This window comes from Mastomys coucha, unplaced genomic scaffold (assembly GCF_008632895.1).
Source record: "Mastomys coucha isolate ucsf_1 unplaced genomic scaffold, UCSF_Mcou_1 pScaffold18, whole genome shotgun sequence".
Classification (NCBI taxonomy): Eukaryota; Metazoa; Chordata; class Mammalia; order Rodentia; family Muridae; genus Mastomys; species Mastomys coucha.
In genome coordinates, this window is record NW_022196900.1 from 46,367,708 (window position 1) to 46,380,098 (window position 12,391).

The 12,391-nt window shown below is 40.9% G+C and overlaps 2 protein-coding genes across 3 annotated transcripts in view; one reads left to right on the top strand and one right to left on the bottom strand.

Moving 5' to 3' along the window:
• Positions 1–2,119: 2,119 nt before the first annotated feature.
• Rraga (Ras related GTP binding A) lies at positions 2,120–3,756 on the top strand. The gene has a single exon (XM_031377803.1). It carries the CDS (start codon positions 2,400–2,402, stop codon positions 3,339–3,341), a length of 942 nt encoding a protein of 313 aa, XP_031233663.1. The 5' UTR covers positions 2,120–2,399; the 3' UTR covers positions 3,342–3,756.
• A 1,796-nt stretch (positions 3,757–5,552) lies between these two features.
• The window catches only part of Haus6 (HAUS augmin like complex subunit 6), a 39,747-nt gene continuing 32,908 nt past the window's right edge, over positions 5,553–12,391 (bottom strand). The window contains exons 15-17 of one of the 2 annotated variants that reach the window (XM_031377801.1): positions 11,935–12,070; positions 9,510–10,484; positions 5,553–8,755 (exon numbers count right to left, since the gene is read on the bottom strand). In XM_031377801.1, the coding sequence (XP_031233661.1) occupies positions 8,706–8,755; positions 9,510–10,484; positions 11,935–12,070 (1,161 nt within the window). In that variant the 3' untranslated portion in view covers positions 5,553–8,705. The remainder of the gene's footprint in view (positions 8,756–9,509; positions 10,485–11,934; positions 12,071–12,391) is intronic. The other variant, XM_031377802.1, reaches the window with a different exon arrangement.

Here is a 12,391-nt window from a genome sequence, read left to right on the forward strand (position 1 = left end):
ATAATGCACAAAAGGGATCAATGGCTTGTAAATGTATCTTTTATGCTCCTATTGTTGTCCCCAAGGCTTCCTGTCTCTGTCTGATAACCTAGGCCCAGTCCTGGAAGCTTCTAGCTTCCATATAATCTAATCTAGGCCTAGAATGTTTTCAGCCTGTAAGACTTACTGCTGAGTAAGCTCACCTTTTCCTGTTCTGATCTCTGGCTGGCTGGTTCAACTCAGCTGTTCTGGCTCAAACTCCTCTCCAAGCTGACTGATTCAATCTGGCTTCTCTCTCTCAGCCTTTCCTGAATTGCTCTGTTTGGCCTCATACTAACTTTGGCAATCTGTTCTAATCTTCTGGTTCCTTCTCATTCTCTGGCTCATTCTGCCTTCCCCTGTGTCTAGCTTGCTCTCTCTTTTCAACCTTTTCTCTCTATAACTGTCCTGGTAAATACTGCCTCCTACCCTCTGTGTGTGTGTGTGTGTGTGTGTGTGTGTGTGTGTGTGTGTGTGTGTGTGTGTGCTGCTAATAGTCATGTAACCTCTTTCCCTTTTCTTTCTGAGAGTTGGGTATATCCTATTCTGTCAACTCTTTCTCTGATTTGTTACTTTGTCTGCCACTCAATTAGACATCACTTTCAAACATGGTGCTTTCTTCTACAAACTAATTATACCTTCATTGTTTGAGATTAAAAGTGTGTTCTAAGGGCATATCTGTATTCTAGCCAGAGGATTTAAAGATGTGTGCTATGGGGCTAAGATCTCATCTTAACCGAGATCACTCATTGGTTAAGAGCACTGACTGCTCTTCCAAAGGTCCCGGTTCAAATCCCAGCAACCACATGGTGGCTCACAACCATCTGTAACAAGATGATGCCCTCTTCTGGAGTGTCTGAGGACAGCTACAGTGTACTTACATACAATAAATAAATAATCTTTTAAAAATAAAGGTGTGTGCTATGACTGAGCCACAATACAATCTCAGGGTTCAGTGTGATCACATATCCTGCATATGTTAAATATTATTTACGTAAATGCATATTTTTCCCGTGTGTCTGTGTATCATATGCATGCAGTACCCACAGGTTGAAGGAGGGCATCATCCCCTGGGACTGGAGTTACAGTTTCAAAGAGTCATGGTGGTGCTGGGAATCAAACCCAGGTTCTCTAGAAGAGTAGTATGGGGGGAGTGGAGGATTATGTGCACCATATCTGTGTGGGACACCATGGAGGCCAAAGGATAGTACCATACCTGACTCCTGATCCTCTATGAAAGCATCAAGTACACTTAAATGATTAGCCATGTCTCTTAGCCCCAACATTCAACTTTTGAATGAATGAGTGAGGACATGTCTTCATTGGTACAGTGTAGTATACTACCTGGAAAAGGCTTTTTACAATAAGGATGTAGTGTCCTAATTTAGAATATGAAGTGCCCTGGCAATTCTATGACTCATCCTGAATGTATTGGATGACACTGATTATCTCTCCTTAAAGGCCCTGTACTTGAAACAATGTGGCCTATGGCTAAGTGAGCAAACCATCTAAGTCATTCAGACTATCACCTCCTAAGGTTTTGAAAATAGCTGTTTACACGGTTACTGTGAGGACGAAGCTACTGCATGGTGTTCCACACTACCCTCTCCTCGTGTTTTGGATTCTAATAACAAATTCTCAAGCTGAGGTTAATGGGAAAGAGGACATGAAAAGGGAACTTGTCTGGAAGTAGAAAAAAAACAAGGAGTCAGATGTCTCCTGGTAAGGTGCTGCTTAGCCCTCGAAATCTCTTTATGCTGGTTTTCATTTGTCATCCCTATGTGGGTTGACAAACAAGGCCTTGCCTCTACCTCCCTGATTCTCAAGCCTACAGCACATCTCTCTGAGGTGGTAATGGCAGTGGGCGTGTGGGGACTACTGGCCACGCGAGGGCAGCGTCCTCCCCCCCAGGATCACTCGGCCCCTTTTGCAAACCGCCAGGGCAACCCACGCCGAACAAAAAAACCAGCGTAGGCTTCCCCTTCCCGTTTAAGCTCGCGGCGCGCTAGGTTACAATTGAAAGAGCAGTTTCTCAGAACTCCGCGGCTCGTAAAGGAGCAACCGACGTTCTCGCGATGCCTCCACCGGAAGTGGGTGGTGGCAGGCCCTCGGAGTTCTCGCGAGATGCCGGCGGGAAGTGGGTGGCGGCCGGGCCGGAGCTGATCGCATCACTCGTCTGCTCTCGCTAGCTCCGAGCTGCTGTGGCCATTGCCTCCGGCGCTGCTTCCTGAGGCCTTTCCCTCGCTGCGGTCCTTCTTGCCCCGAGCTCGCCTGCACGGCCTCCGCTGCCGGGCGGTGCCTGGTGTCCCGCCGTCTCCATCCTCGGTCGGTCCGCCGTTAGGCCGTGCCTCAGGCCCAGTCCGTGGCAACGCCGGCAGGTGATGCCAAATACAGCCATGAAGAAAAAGGTGCTGTTGATGGGGAAGAGCGGGTCGGGGAAGACCAGCATGAGGTCGATCATCTTTGCAAATTACATTGCGCGCGACACCAGGCGCCTGGGTGCCACCATCGACGTGGAGCACTCCCACGTCCGATTCTTGGGGAATCTGGTGCTGAACCTGTGGGACTGTGGCGGCCAGGACACCTTTATGGAAAATTACTTCACCAGCCAGCGGGACAACATCTTCCGTAACGTGGAGGTTCTGATATACGTGTTTGACGTAGAGAGCCGCGAACTGGAAAAAGATATGCATTATTACCAGTCGTGTCTGGAAGCCATCCTCCAGAATTCACCTGATGCCAAAATCTTCTGCCTAGTGCACAAAATGGATCTGGTTCAGGAAGATCAACGTGACCTGATTTTTAAAGAGCGAGAGGAAGACCTGAGGCGTCTGTCTCGCCCGCTGGAGTGCGCCTGTTTCCGAACGTCCATCTGGGATGAGACGCTCTACAAAGCCTGGTCCAGCATCGTCTATCAGCTGATCCCCAACGTGCAACAGCTGGAGATGAACCTAAGGAATTTTGCCCAGATTATTGAGGCTGATGAAGTTCTGCTGTTCGAGAGAGCTACGTTCTTGGTGATTTCCCACTACCAGTGCAAAGAGCAACGCGATGTGCACCGCTTTGAGAAGATCAGCAACATCATCAAGCAGTTTAAGCTAAGCTGCAGTAAATTGGCCGCTTCTTTCCAGAGCATGGAAGTGAGGAATTCTAACTTCGCTGCCTTCATCGACATCTTTACATCAAACACGTATGTGATGGTGGTCATGTCAGATCCATCCATCCCTTCTGCAGCTACCCTGATCAACATTCGTAATGCCAGGAAACACTTTGAGAAGCTAGAGAGAGTAGATGGCCCCAAGCACAGCCTCCTCATGCGTTGAAGTAATGCCAAATGCTCTTTAGTAAAATGCTGAATTACGGTGGCTTTTTTTTTTTGCATCATTTGTTTTTAATATTCATGTCATGTGCTTAAAAGTGAGCTTGAAACGTGTGCTTACTAGCTCATCTCTTCCCTAGTCTTAGTATTGGACGCTATTTACTCAGCTATCCAGTAGAGATCTTCAAGACAGCCTTTATGAAAAGATAGTGTGGTGTTAACACTAAAGTAGGTGGTGTGTGTGTGCGTGTGCGTGTGTGTGTGTGCTGGTTACCTGGTTATAATAGAGTATTAAAGCAGTTATCTTCTGTATTATCAGATCACAACGGTGGAATGTTACTATTTTATCAGCAAGATATTAAAATGTATTTCTAAATCCTTGGTTTCAATCATGAATAAACATTATTAGCAATTTAAAATGTTGTTTGAAATAATTTGAAGGTACAGATTATCCTCAAGTATCATTAGCTGGCAAATTGGCAATGCTTGGTAGCAGCTCTAGCAGTGGTAAAGACTCGAGGGGCTGGAATAGTGACTGGTTAAGAGCACTGTCTGCTTTTCCAGATACATGGGTTCAATTCCCAGCATCCACGTGACAGTTCACAACCATCTGTAACTCCAGTCCTAGGGAATCCAACACTCTGTTTTGGCCTTTACAAACACCAGGCACACAGCTGGTGCAAGCAAAACATCCATACACATTTAAAAAGTTTAAAACGAATTCAAGGACTGGATATTTATATAATGTAGTTCAACTGGCTTGCCTAGCAATGCACAAGATCCTGGGATCATCCAACCCCATAGGAACATGAAACCTGGGAGTAGTGATGCATGCCTGTAATCCCAGGTGAAGGCAGGAGTATTGGGTGTTTTAAGATTGTTGGGATGTTTAGACTAGCCAGAGATACATGAGACCCCAGTCCCAAGAAGTTCTTATGATAGGGACATAGCTCAGTTGTAGAATGCTTGTCTAGAACTTCTGGGATGAGATCCCAGTCCTAATCTTTTACTTTGAAGTTGGGCAAGACATGATTTCATTATGCCTGCTCTCCTTTTGTGATAAGACCACTACATAAAATTGTCAATGCAGAAAGCATCCAGATTATGCCTTTCCTCTAAAATAGTGCATGTGACATCTGGCAAAGTTTGAGCCTGTTAAATGCCAGGTATTAAGTACTTGGCATGCATGTATTTTAATTTATCCTCATAACCTGATGGATGGTGACTAATATCATTAATACATGAGAAAACTGGCATAACTTTAAGGTGACACTTTAGGGCATTCTGACCAGACCCTTTGTGCCTCTTACCTAACCATCACACCCCACTACCTCCATTTATTTTAAGGAACAAAACAAAAACCTAGCTTTTGCTAAGCAGCTGCTCATTCCCTGTAATCCCAGTAGTCAGGTGGCTACGTAAAATGATTATCATAAATTTAAGAACAACCTAGGCTATACTAAGTTCTTCAAAAAAAAAAAACCAAAAACTACCATTTTAGGTATAGATTATTCCTACATGTAATTCCAAATTTACAAACTTTAGAAACAAAGGCTGCAAAGTTGGCGTTTTGACATTTGTATTTATCTGGAAATACCATGACACCAAATTTGTGTATTTTTTGTGGGGAAAGATTCTGAGGTTCCTAGTTTGCATTGGGCACATATGGTAAAAACAGAATATAAGTATAAACTCTTCCATTCCAGTTCAAGTGTTAGTTGTCTTATAGGCTGTGTTCAGTTGTCTATGTTGGAGCAGAGGCTTCTCTGACTAGGAGCCATTCTTTTTACAAAGGCACAAAGACCAATCACTCACTCAGGCCAATCAGGGCTATATGGCAAGACCCCTGCCTCAAACACAAAAGCTGTTGTAGTAAATCTAGATTCTAGTGACAAACAGTAAAAAAATACTCTTACCTGTATCACTGAGTCTTTTATTTTACCAAGTTGTACTTTTGTATGTGATAATTCAGTGGTGTGTTTGAGGCGTAGTTTTTTTTTTTTAAGATTTTATTTATATGAGTACACTGTAGCTGTCTTCAGACACACTAGAAGAGGTCAGTAGATCCCATTACAGATGGTTGAGAGCCACCAGGTGGTTGCTGGGAATTGGACTCGGGATCTTTGGAAGAACTGTCAGTACTCTTTTAACCGCTGAGCCATCTTTCCAGCACCAAGGCATAATTTTTTATGAAATACAGGGAATTCCAGACAAGTGGTAAAACACTGAATATTTATTCTAGACAGCAGTATGTTGAACATTCCTTAGAACAGACATTTTCCACAACATAAACTTACCAGCTCTCAGTGCATAAAAGGTGAGTGCTCTTTAGAGCAACCAGGCATCTGATCTATACACTGTCTTCATACATTAAATGAAATGTTTTGAAACACATTTTCTTTTAGTACACTAGGGGAAAAATAGTTTGCTTTTATACAGGTCTCAAGAATTCCTGTTTACACTCTAGATAAAATTGGTATACCTTATAACCAAGAAAAATATTGTAAAGGTTTCAAAATGCCTGTTTAGTATTTTGTTAAGCTTAATCCCTGCCCCCCAAGTGTTCTTTAACTTGAACTATTCTTTATCTTACTTGGTAGCATTTTTCATGCTCGGCAACATGGGTATCCTACAGACATCTACATAGGTAAGAAGGTATTTATACAGCTGGGATCAGAAATCAATACATAAAATAGCAGGGAGATGTCTAATAAAGACATTAAGTAAAAGCTAGGTAAACATCTGTAGTTCCAACACTTGGGAGACTGAGGCAGAAGACGGCTGTGAGCTGAAACTAACCTGAACAAAAATAGATTCCTGTCTCCCCACCACTACCCCTCCCACACACACAAAACAGTTATACTATATACTTCAGAAAAGATGGATCTAGGGATCCATGGATGTAGGGAAGGCAAATTAAGACATTAAGGTAGAAAATGTGATTTATCTGAGCCTTCAGTTTTTATTTGTTTTACAGACAGGGTCTCACTATGTAGCCCTGGCTGTCCTAGAACTACTTTGTAGACTAGACTCTAAGACCCACCTGTCTCCCCAAGTGCTTGGATCAAAGGTGTTTAATTAAAGGATTAAAGTGCTATTCTGAATTTTAAAGGAACTATAACTGGCTGAAGAGATGCCTTAGTGGCTGCTCATCCTATAACCCAGGATCGAGTCCTAGCACCAGTCTGTAACTCTAGTCCCAGAGGATCTGACTCCTCAGGGAGCACCAGGCACCAAAGAGGCCTGTTGGCAAACATCCACACATATGAAAAAAAAAAAAATTTTAAAAATCCTACACATGAAAATAAATAAATTTTTAGAATTCCTAACTGATATAATTAAAGGTCTTCAAACTAACAAAGAACTGAGGTGAGCTAGAAGGACAAGGTAAGCACTGTAAAAGATCCCAGCAGGAGAGGGAAGAAGTCTGAGGAGGGGAGCTATCTTCATACCAAAACCCTGTTCTATAATTACAATGAATCATCAACGGGCTCTTCAGCAAGGGCCTGACATGATCAAAGTAGTTCCTAAGCGTCAAAGGGAACTGCAGGAGATACTGTATGGGAAGGCACTGAGAGCAGTTACAGTCAGTTTTGGAGAAGTGACCAATTGGAGATTTGTTCATGATACTGAAACAGGAAATAATAATTTCAGGAATCCTCAGCTGACCATAGGTAAATTTTAGTGACTCTTATAAACCCAAAATATCCAGATACTTGATCTTTTGACTCTCATAATGAAGGGCTTCTAGAGCAATATACATACAATAGTGTGCCAATTCCTAAAGACACCTAGGGACTAAATATGAATCCCAGCATCTTGGCAGCAAACTGCTGAACTTGTGAGTTGACACGGGGAAGCATATTTGAGTTGAGATTTCTAGACCCTTTCTAAATGAGCATTTTTAAACTGGCATCTCAGATGATCCTAATACAGTTGGTCCCTGCCTCCTGCTCGTCATTTCATCTCTAGCTTGTATCTAGGTCTGTATCTGCAGGCTAGGTTTGCCTCCTATCTCAATTACAAAGGTTAAATGCAATCATGTATATTAAACACTTAATAGTTTTAAAGGCATGCCAGAGGTTCCTCTGTTAGTCCATCCTTCCTCTTCCCTAACATGCTACTTAGAATTTAGGTACCAAGCTGTCTGTAAAGTAGACAAATGATTTCCCAGTACACCTGAATAGTCCTTGCTCTGCTGCACTTGTGAAGGAACCCAGAGCCCTCAGGAACGTGTCCTCTAACCTCTGTCAAGCAGCTTTTAGACAGTCCTTCTGACACTCAGCCCATCTATCTACCTTTCTCTTCTCTTATTTTCTTAAGACCTAGGGACAAGATTTTGATAGTTTCAAACGGAGGCTCTACACAGAATAGGAGATAATAAATCAACCTTTTAGCACCTCTTCTAGTCAGGCTTATTCAAGCACATGTATTTATTCCTTGAATGATATAAACAAGACCCCTGACAATAAGGCAAAACGTATAAATGTTACTAGTTACTTAAATCCATGTTCAACTTTCTCAAATTATTTTGAGATATTCTGTAGGCACTAGGGAACTTTAATGTTTTTGATCAGTAGGTAACACAAGCTTGTTACCTACTTTTCCCAAAACAACACCCACCATACCACCCACAGACCACAACTGTAAGACAAATTTGTAAATTTTGCATTTATATTCTTGTTAAATATAAATAGAATTAAATTCTCAGTCTAAAGTACACACAATAGTTTGACAGTGTTCTTTAAATGTCTGGCCATCTCTACATTTCCCCATTTTCCTCAATTCACTTCAATCTTGTCTTCACCAACCACATACATTTCATCCCATCAACATCACTCTGCAGGAGCAATATACTTAGAATTCATTAAGCCTGTTTACATTTTTACAAACGTTAAGGTGTACTGCTTTGACTATACATCCTTCCAAAGGTAAAGGCACTACACTTTGTTCATTTTGTGTTAATACCAGAATAGTCCATCAAGATCCAATAAATTGGTTTATTTCTCTAAAATGAAAGATATGGTTATTCATTCACTATTAGATTGGGCACTAACCCTTATGTTAATGACTGATATTTTTAACATAATAACTATATTTGTCATTTGATTATAAGATTATTCTAGGAATCAAAACTGTTTTCTAAAATTTGACATTTTCTGTTAAGTACTTCATATTTCAAACTCATAATATTTATGAAAAAAAAAAAAAAGACCTAAGCACATTATAAGAAGCCAAAGTACATTCAGAACTCCTTTGAAGCTGGAAAGAGAATTCACTTCCAATGTATGTCCATCAGCTGCAGTTCAGGCACAAGACTTCAGGGTAAGTGCATCACAGCAAATGAACTTGAAAATGCTTCATCTTGTCAAGTCAGAGAATCTCTTGCTTCACACCTCTTACTTGAGATTTCTTCTTCTGAAAAATTGATTTTTAAAAGAGGAAAATAAGTATTGCAAGTAGGAACAATTCCAGAAAGTAGCAAAGTCCTTGACTTAACAAAAGCTCACTTTGTGCAAGATTAATAGTGAATGAAATTATCATTTCTACTCAAAATAAATATCAGTATACTTCTAGAATACTTTTCAAAAAACCCAAAGTGATATGTGAAAAATCTACATAACAAGACCTAAATCAGTCCTAAATACCTAAGAATAATTTTAATACAGTATATAATTTTCAAACATAAAAATAAGAGAACTATGATTAATAAAATGTGCTGAATGTTTGGCTACAATAACTTATACTGTTATAGGTTGGACTGCCCACCAACACATTCTGTTGGAATTCTAACACCAGTATTTCAAAATGTGACCATATTCGGAAAAATAGTCTGCCTGTGTGCGTGTGCATAAAAAATGAGGACTCTGAAAGTACCCATAAAGTAAGGGTACTCCTCTCACCTTTGATGAAGGTAGAAGGATTATATTTGTCACATTACCCACCCTGATCATGCAACATTCACTTTGTACTATATTTATAAAAAGTTAAGTAAACAGAAGATCAGAAACAGCCTGGGCCAGCCCAAACTATATAATGAGTTTTGTGGCTAGCCAGGGGTAAGTACCACAATGCTACTATCTTACAATGTTAGTCTATCTTAGGAGGGGAAGAAAAGTTAAAAGAGAATGGATCAACCAAAGGTGCATGCACAGGTTTGGTTGATTCTCACCTTTTAAATTAGGCAGAAATTCCCCAAGGCTACATGGTAACGTGGTCCTCAATTTTTGCTCCACCAGAAAAGCTTTAGTTAGAGGTGATACAGTCTGTGTTTCTTCATCAAATGACATGTGGGAAGATGGCTTTGTGGAGTCCATAAACAAATCTCGACTGTCCCAAAAAGTGTCATCTGCTTGCACATCTTTGACTACAGGGCTCAATTCTGCTTTGTGTTGTTCAAGTGTCCTGGGATTAGACAGGTGAGATTCTTTCCTGATTTTGCTAAGAGATTTCTTCAGAGCCTCATAACTAGTGAGAAGAGCCTGTAAATTGGAATCTAATCCTTTTCCCACATCATCTGGAGAAGCATCACTGTGCACATAACTCCTTGGTTCTAGTTTAAAAGCAGTCTCTGAACTAGTAGAACTATTAAGACTTAGGCGACCGACTTCTTCTGGAAGAGTTTCATGTAATATGCCAATGCCACTCAACCTCTGAAAAGAATCCCATAACAGAGTTTTATGTGTGGAAGGTTCACTGCAAGAAGCTTGTGAGTGGTCCAGTATTGGAACACAGTCCTCTTTACTTCTACCCATCACATCTATCCCACTGCCCACAACAGAGGAGAATGCCTCCTTCTGTCTAGTTCCTGGAAGCATGGTGGTTGCACATTCTAAATCTTGCTTACAAATCATTTTCTTATTCTTCAAGTCTGACACATCTTCTGTTGGAGGTTCACTGATCTGACTTGTTACCAAATGTTTCTGAGGTACACCTTTAAGCTGATCTGGTACAGCTTTCTCTTCAGGTAGATAAGACCGATCAAAATCTGGGGAAAAAATCGCCAGACTAAATTCCCTCTGACTATGCAGCATAGGTGAAGACTCTGAGGACATTTCTCTAGCTTTGGCATCCACTAGAATCACACCTGAACTTCTGTTATCTTCAGTTTCGACAGCTTTTCTCCATGAGCTCCTAATATCAGCTTCTAATTAAGGTGGGGGGAAAAACACGTATTTTATCATTTACGTATGCCCAAACACAGACATGTAATTAATATACTTTATTCTGAAAATGAGGCTACTGCTTCAGCCCAAGTTTCATACATATGCTAACAGGATGACAAACCAGAGCATCAGAAAATTTCATCTCCAAATGACCAAACTCAAGTCTGTACACCTAACAACAGCTGTTCCTGAAATACACATAACCTTGTATACAATATATTTGATTATATACATGAAAGACATATCTACTTGTCTAGCCATACCAGAAATAGACAGAATTCTTTTGTTATTGTTGTTAAAAGATTAGATACCAGGGCTGGAGAGATGGTTCAATGGTTAAGAGCACTGACTGTTCTTCAAGATGTCCTAAGTTCAATTCCTAGCAACCACATGGTGTCTCACAACCATCTGATGCCCTCTTCTGGTGTGTCTGAAGACAGATACAGTGTACTCATATTATATTAAATAAAATTTTTTAAAAAAGAAAAAAAGACTAGATGCTAATATTAGGCTGTCAGCCATTTGATCTCCCACAACTCCTCAAATCTGCCATTGTAGCATAGAAATGGCTATAAGCAATGTGTCAACAAATGAGCAAGGTTGTGTTAAATATAATTTTTTAAAAAGAAAAACATACTGTAGGACCCTGTTTAATTCAGTTTTTCATTTGAAGAACAGCAAGCTACGCTGTCTCAGCTCAATGAATTAAATCAGCAGCAAAGAAGAAATTGTATTCAATCATTCAACCCAAATGATCTGCACTTGTAAGTAAGGAAGTATCAGGTTTGCCTACACCAATTGCAAGTACTAGAGGGAAACATTTGACGCTCTGCTTATTTTCGCCATGGGTTGAAGATCCATGCATGAGGTGGCTCCTTCTGACTGCTGACTGGAAAGCAGTCACCATACTCCCTAAGCATGGACATCTGACCTACCTGAAGGGGAGAATTTTTCTTAGCACATTTACTGAATTTATTCATTTGTTTATTTAGTGCATGCCTGTACATATGCATATGAGTATGACTACACATGTGCTATGGTGCATGTATGGAGGTCAGAGGACAACTTCCCGGAGTCCATTCTCTGCCATGTGGAAGATGGCTCAACTGGCCCCAGAATTTTTTTAAGTGACCAAATAAAATACTTTGCAGAAAAATAGCCAAGTAAAACAACTAAAGATTATAATATCAGGACTAATTATACTTCTGTGGGTGTACTCAGGAGTTACAAAAGATTACTGATGAAAGATGGTTGTAAAATGTGAGTGACCACGCTGAATACTTCAACAAAATTCCATTATATCCAAATAAAGAGCCACTGTCGGCTAATAAGAAGTACAGTTTTAAATTGTTTCCAAAGAACTGTCAGATCGTGATTCTAATGGTGGGAAATGTCTTAGGAAGGGAAAATGAACAGAGAGCATTAACTTACTCAAGTTTTCTGGAGTCCGGGGAATTTGTTTCCTGGTTAAGAAAGGATCAGAAATTAAAGTGTCAATTAAGTACTCCAATTCTACTTCTTTTCCTTCAGAGAGCTGTGGTGAATCAGATAGAACTACTCTGGCAACCTACAAGAGGAAAGAAGAAAAGGAAAATGAGCAAGGCCAGACAGGAACATGACAGTGCAGCAGGAAGCATGAGCACAGCAGTCGGCAGCCCAGCGCTGGCAGACGGCGGCAGACGCTCCCTGGCGGGCTGCAGGCGGGCCGGGTCCTCTGCCCAGCGCTGGCAGACAGCGAGCGTCTGCAAGAGCAGAACATACTCTCTCTTAACCACTGAACAATGTCTCCAGCCCCTAGCCTTCATTTTTATTGTCTGTGACTCCTTAACATAAATTTCTCAACAACTCTACTCCATTTTTTATCCCAATACGACTAATCCTTTCCTTT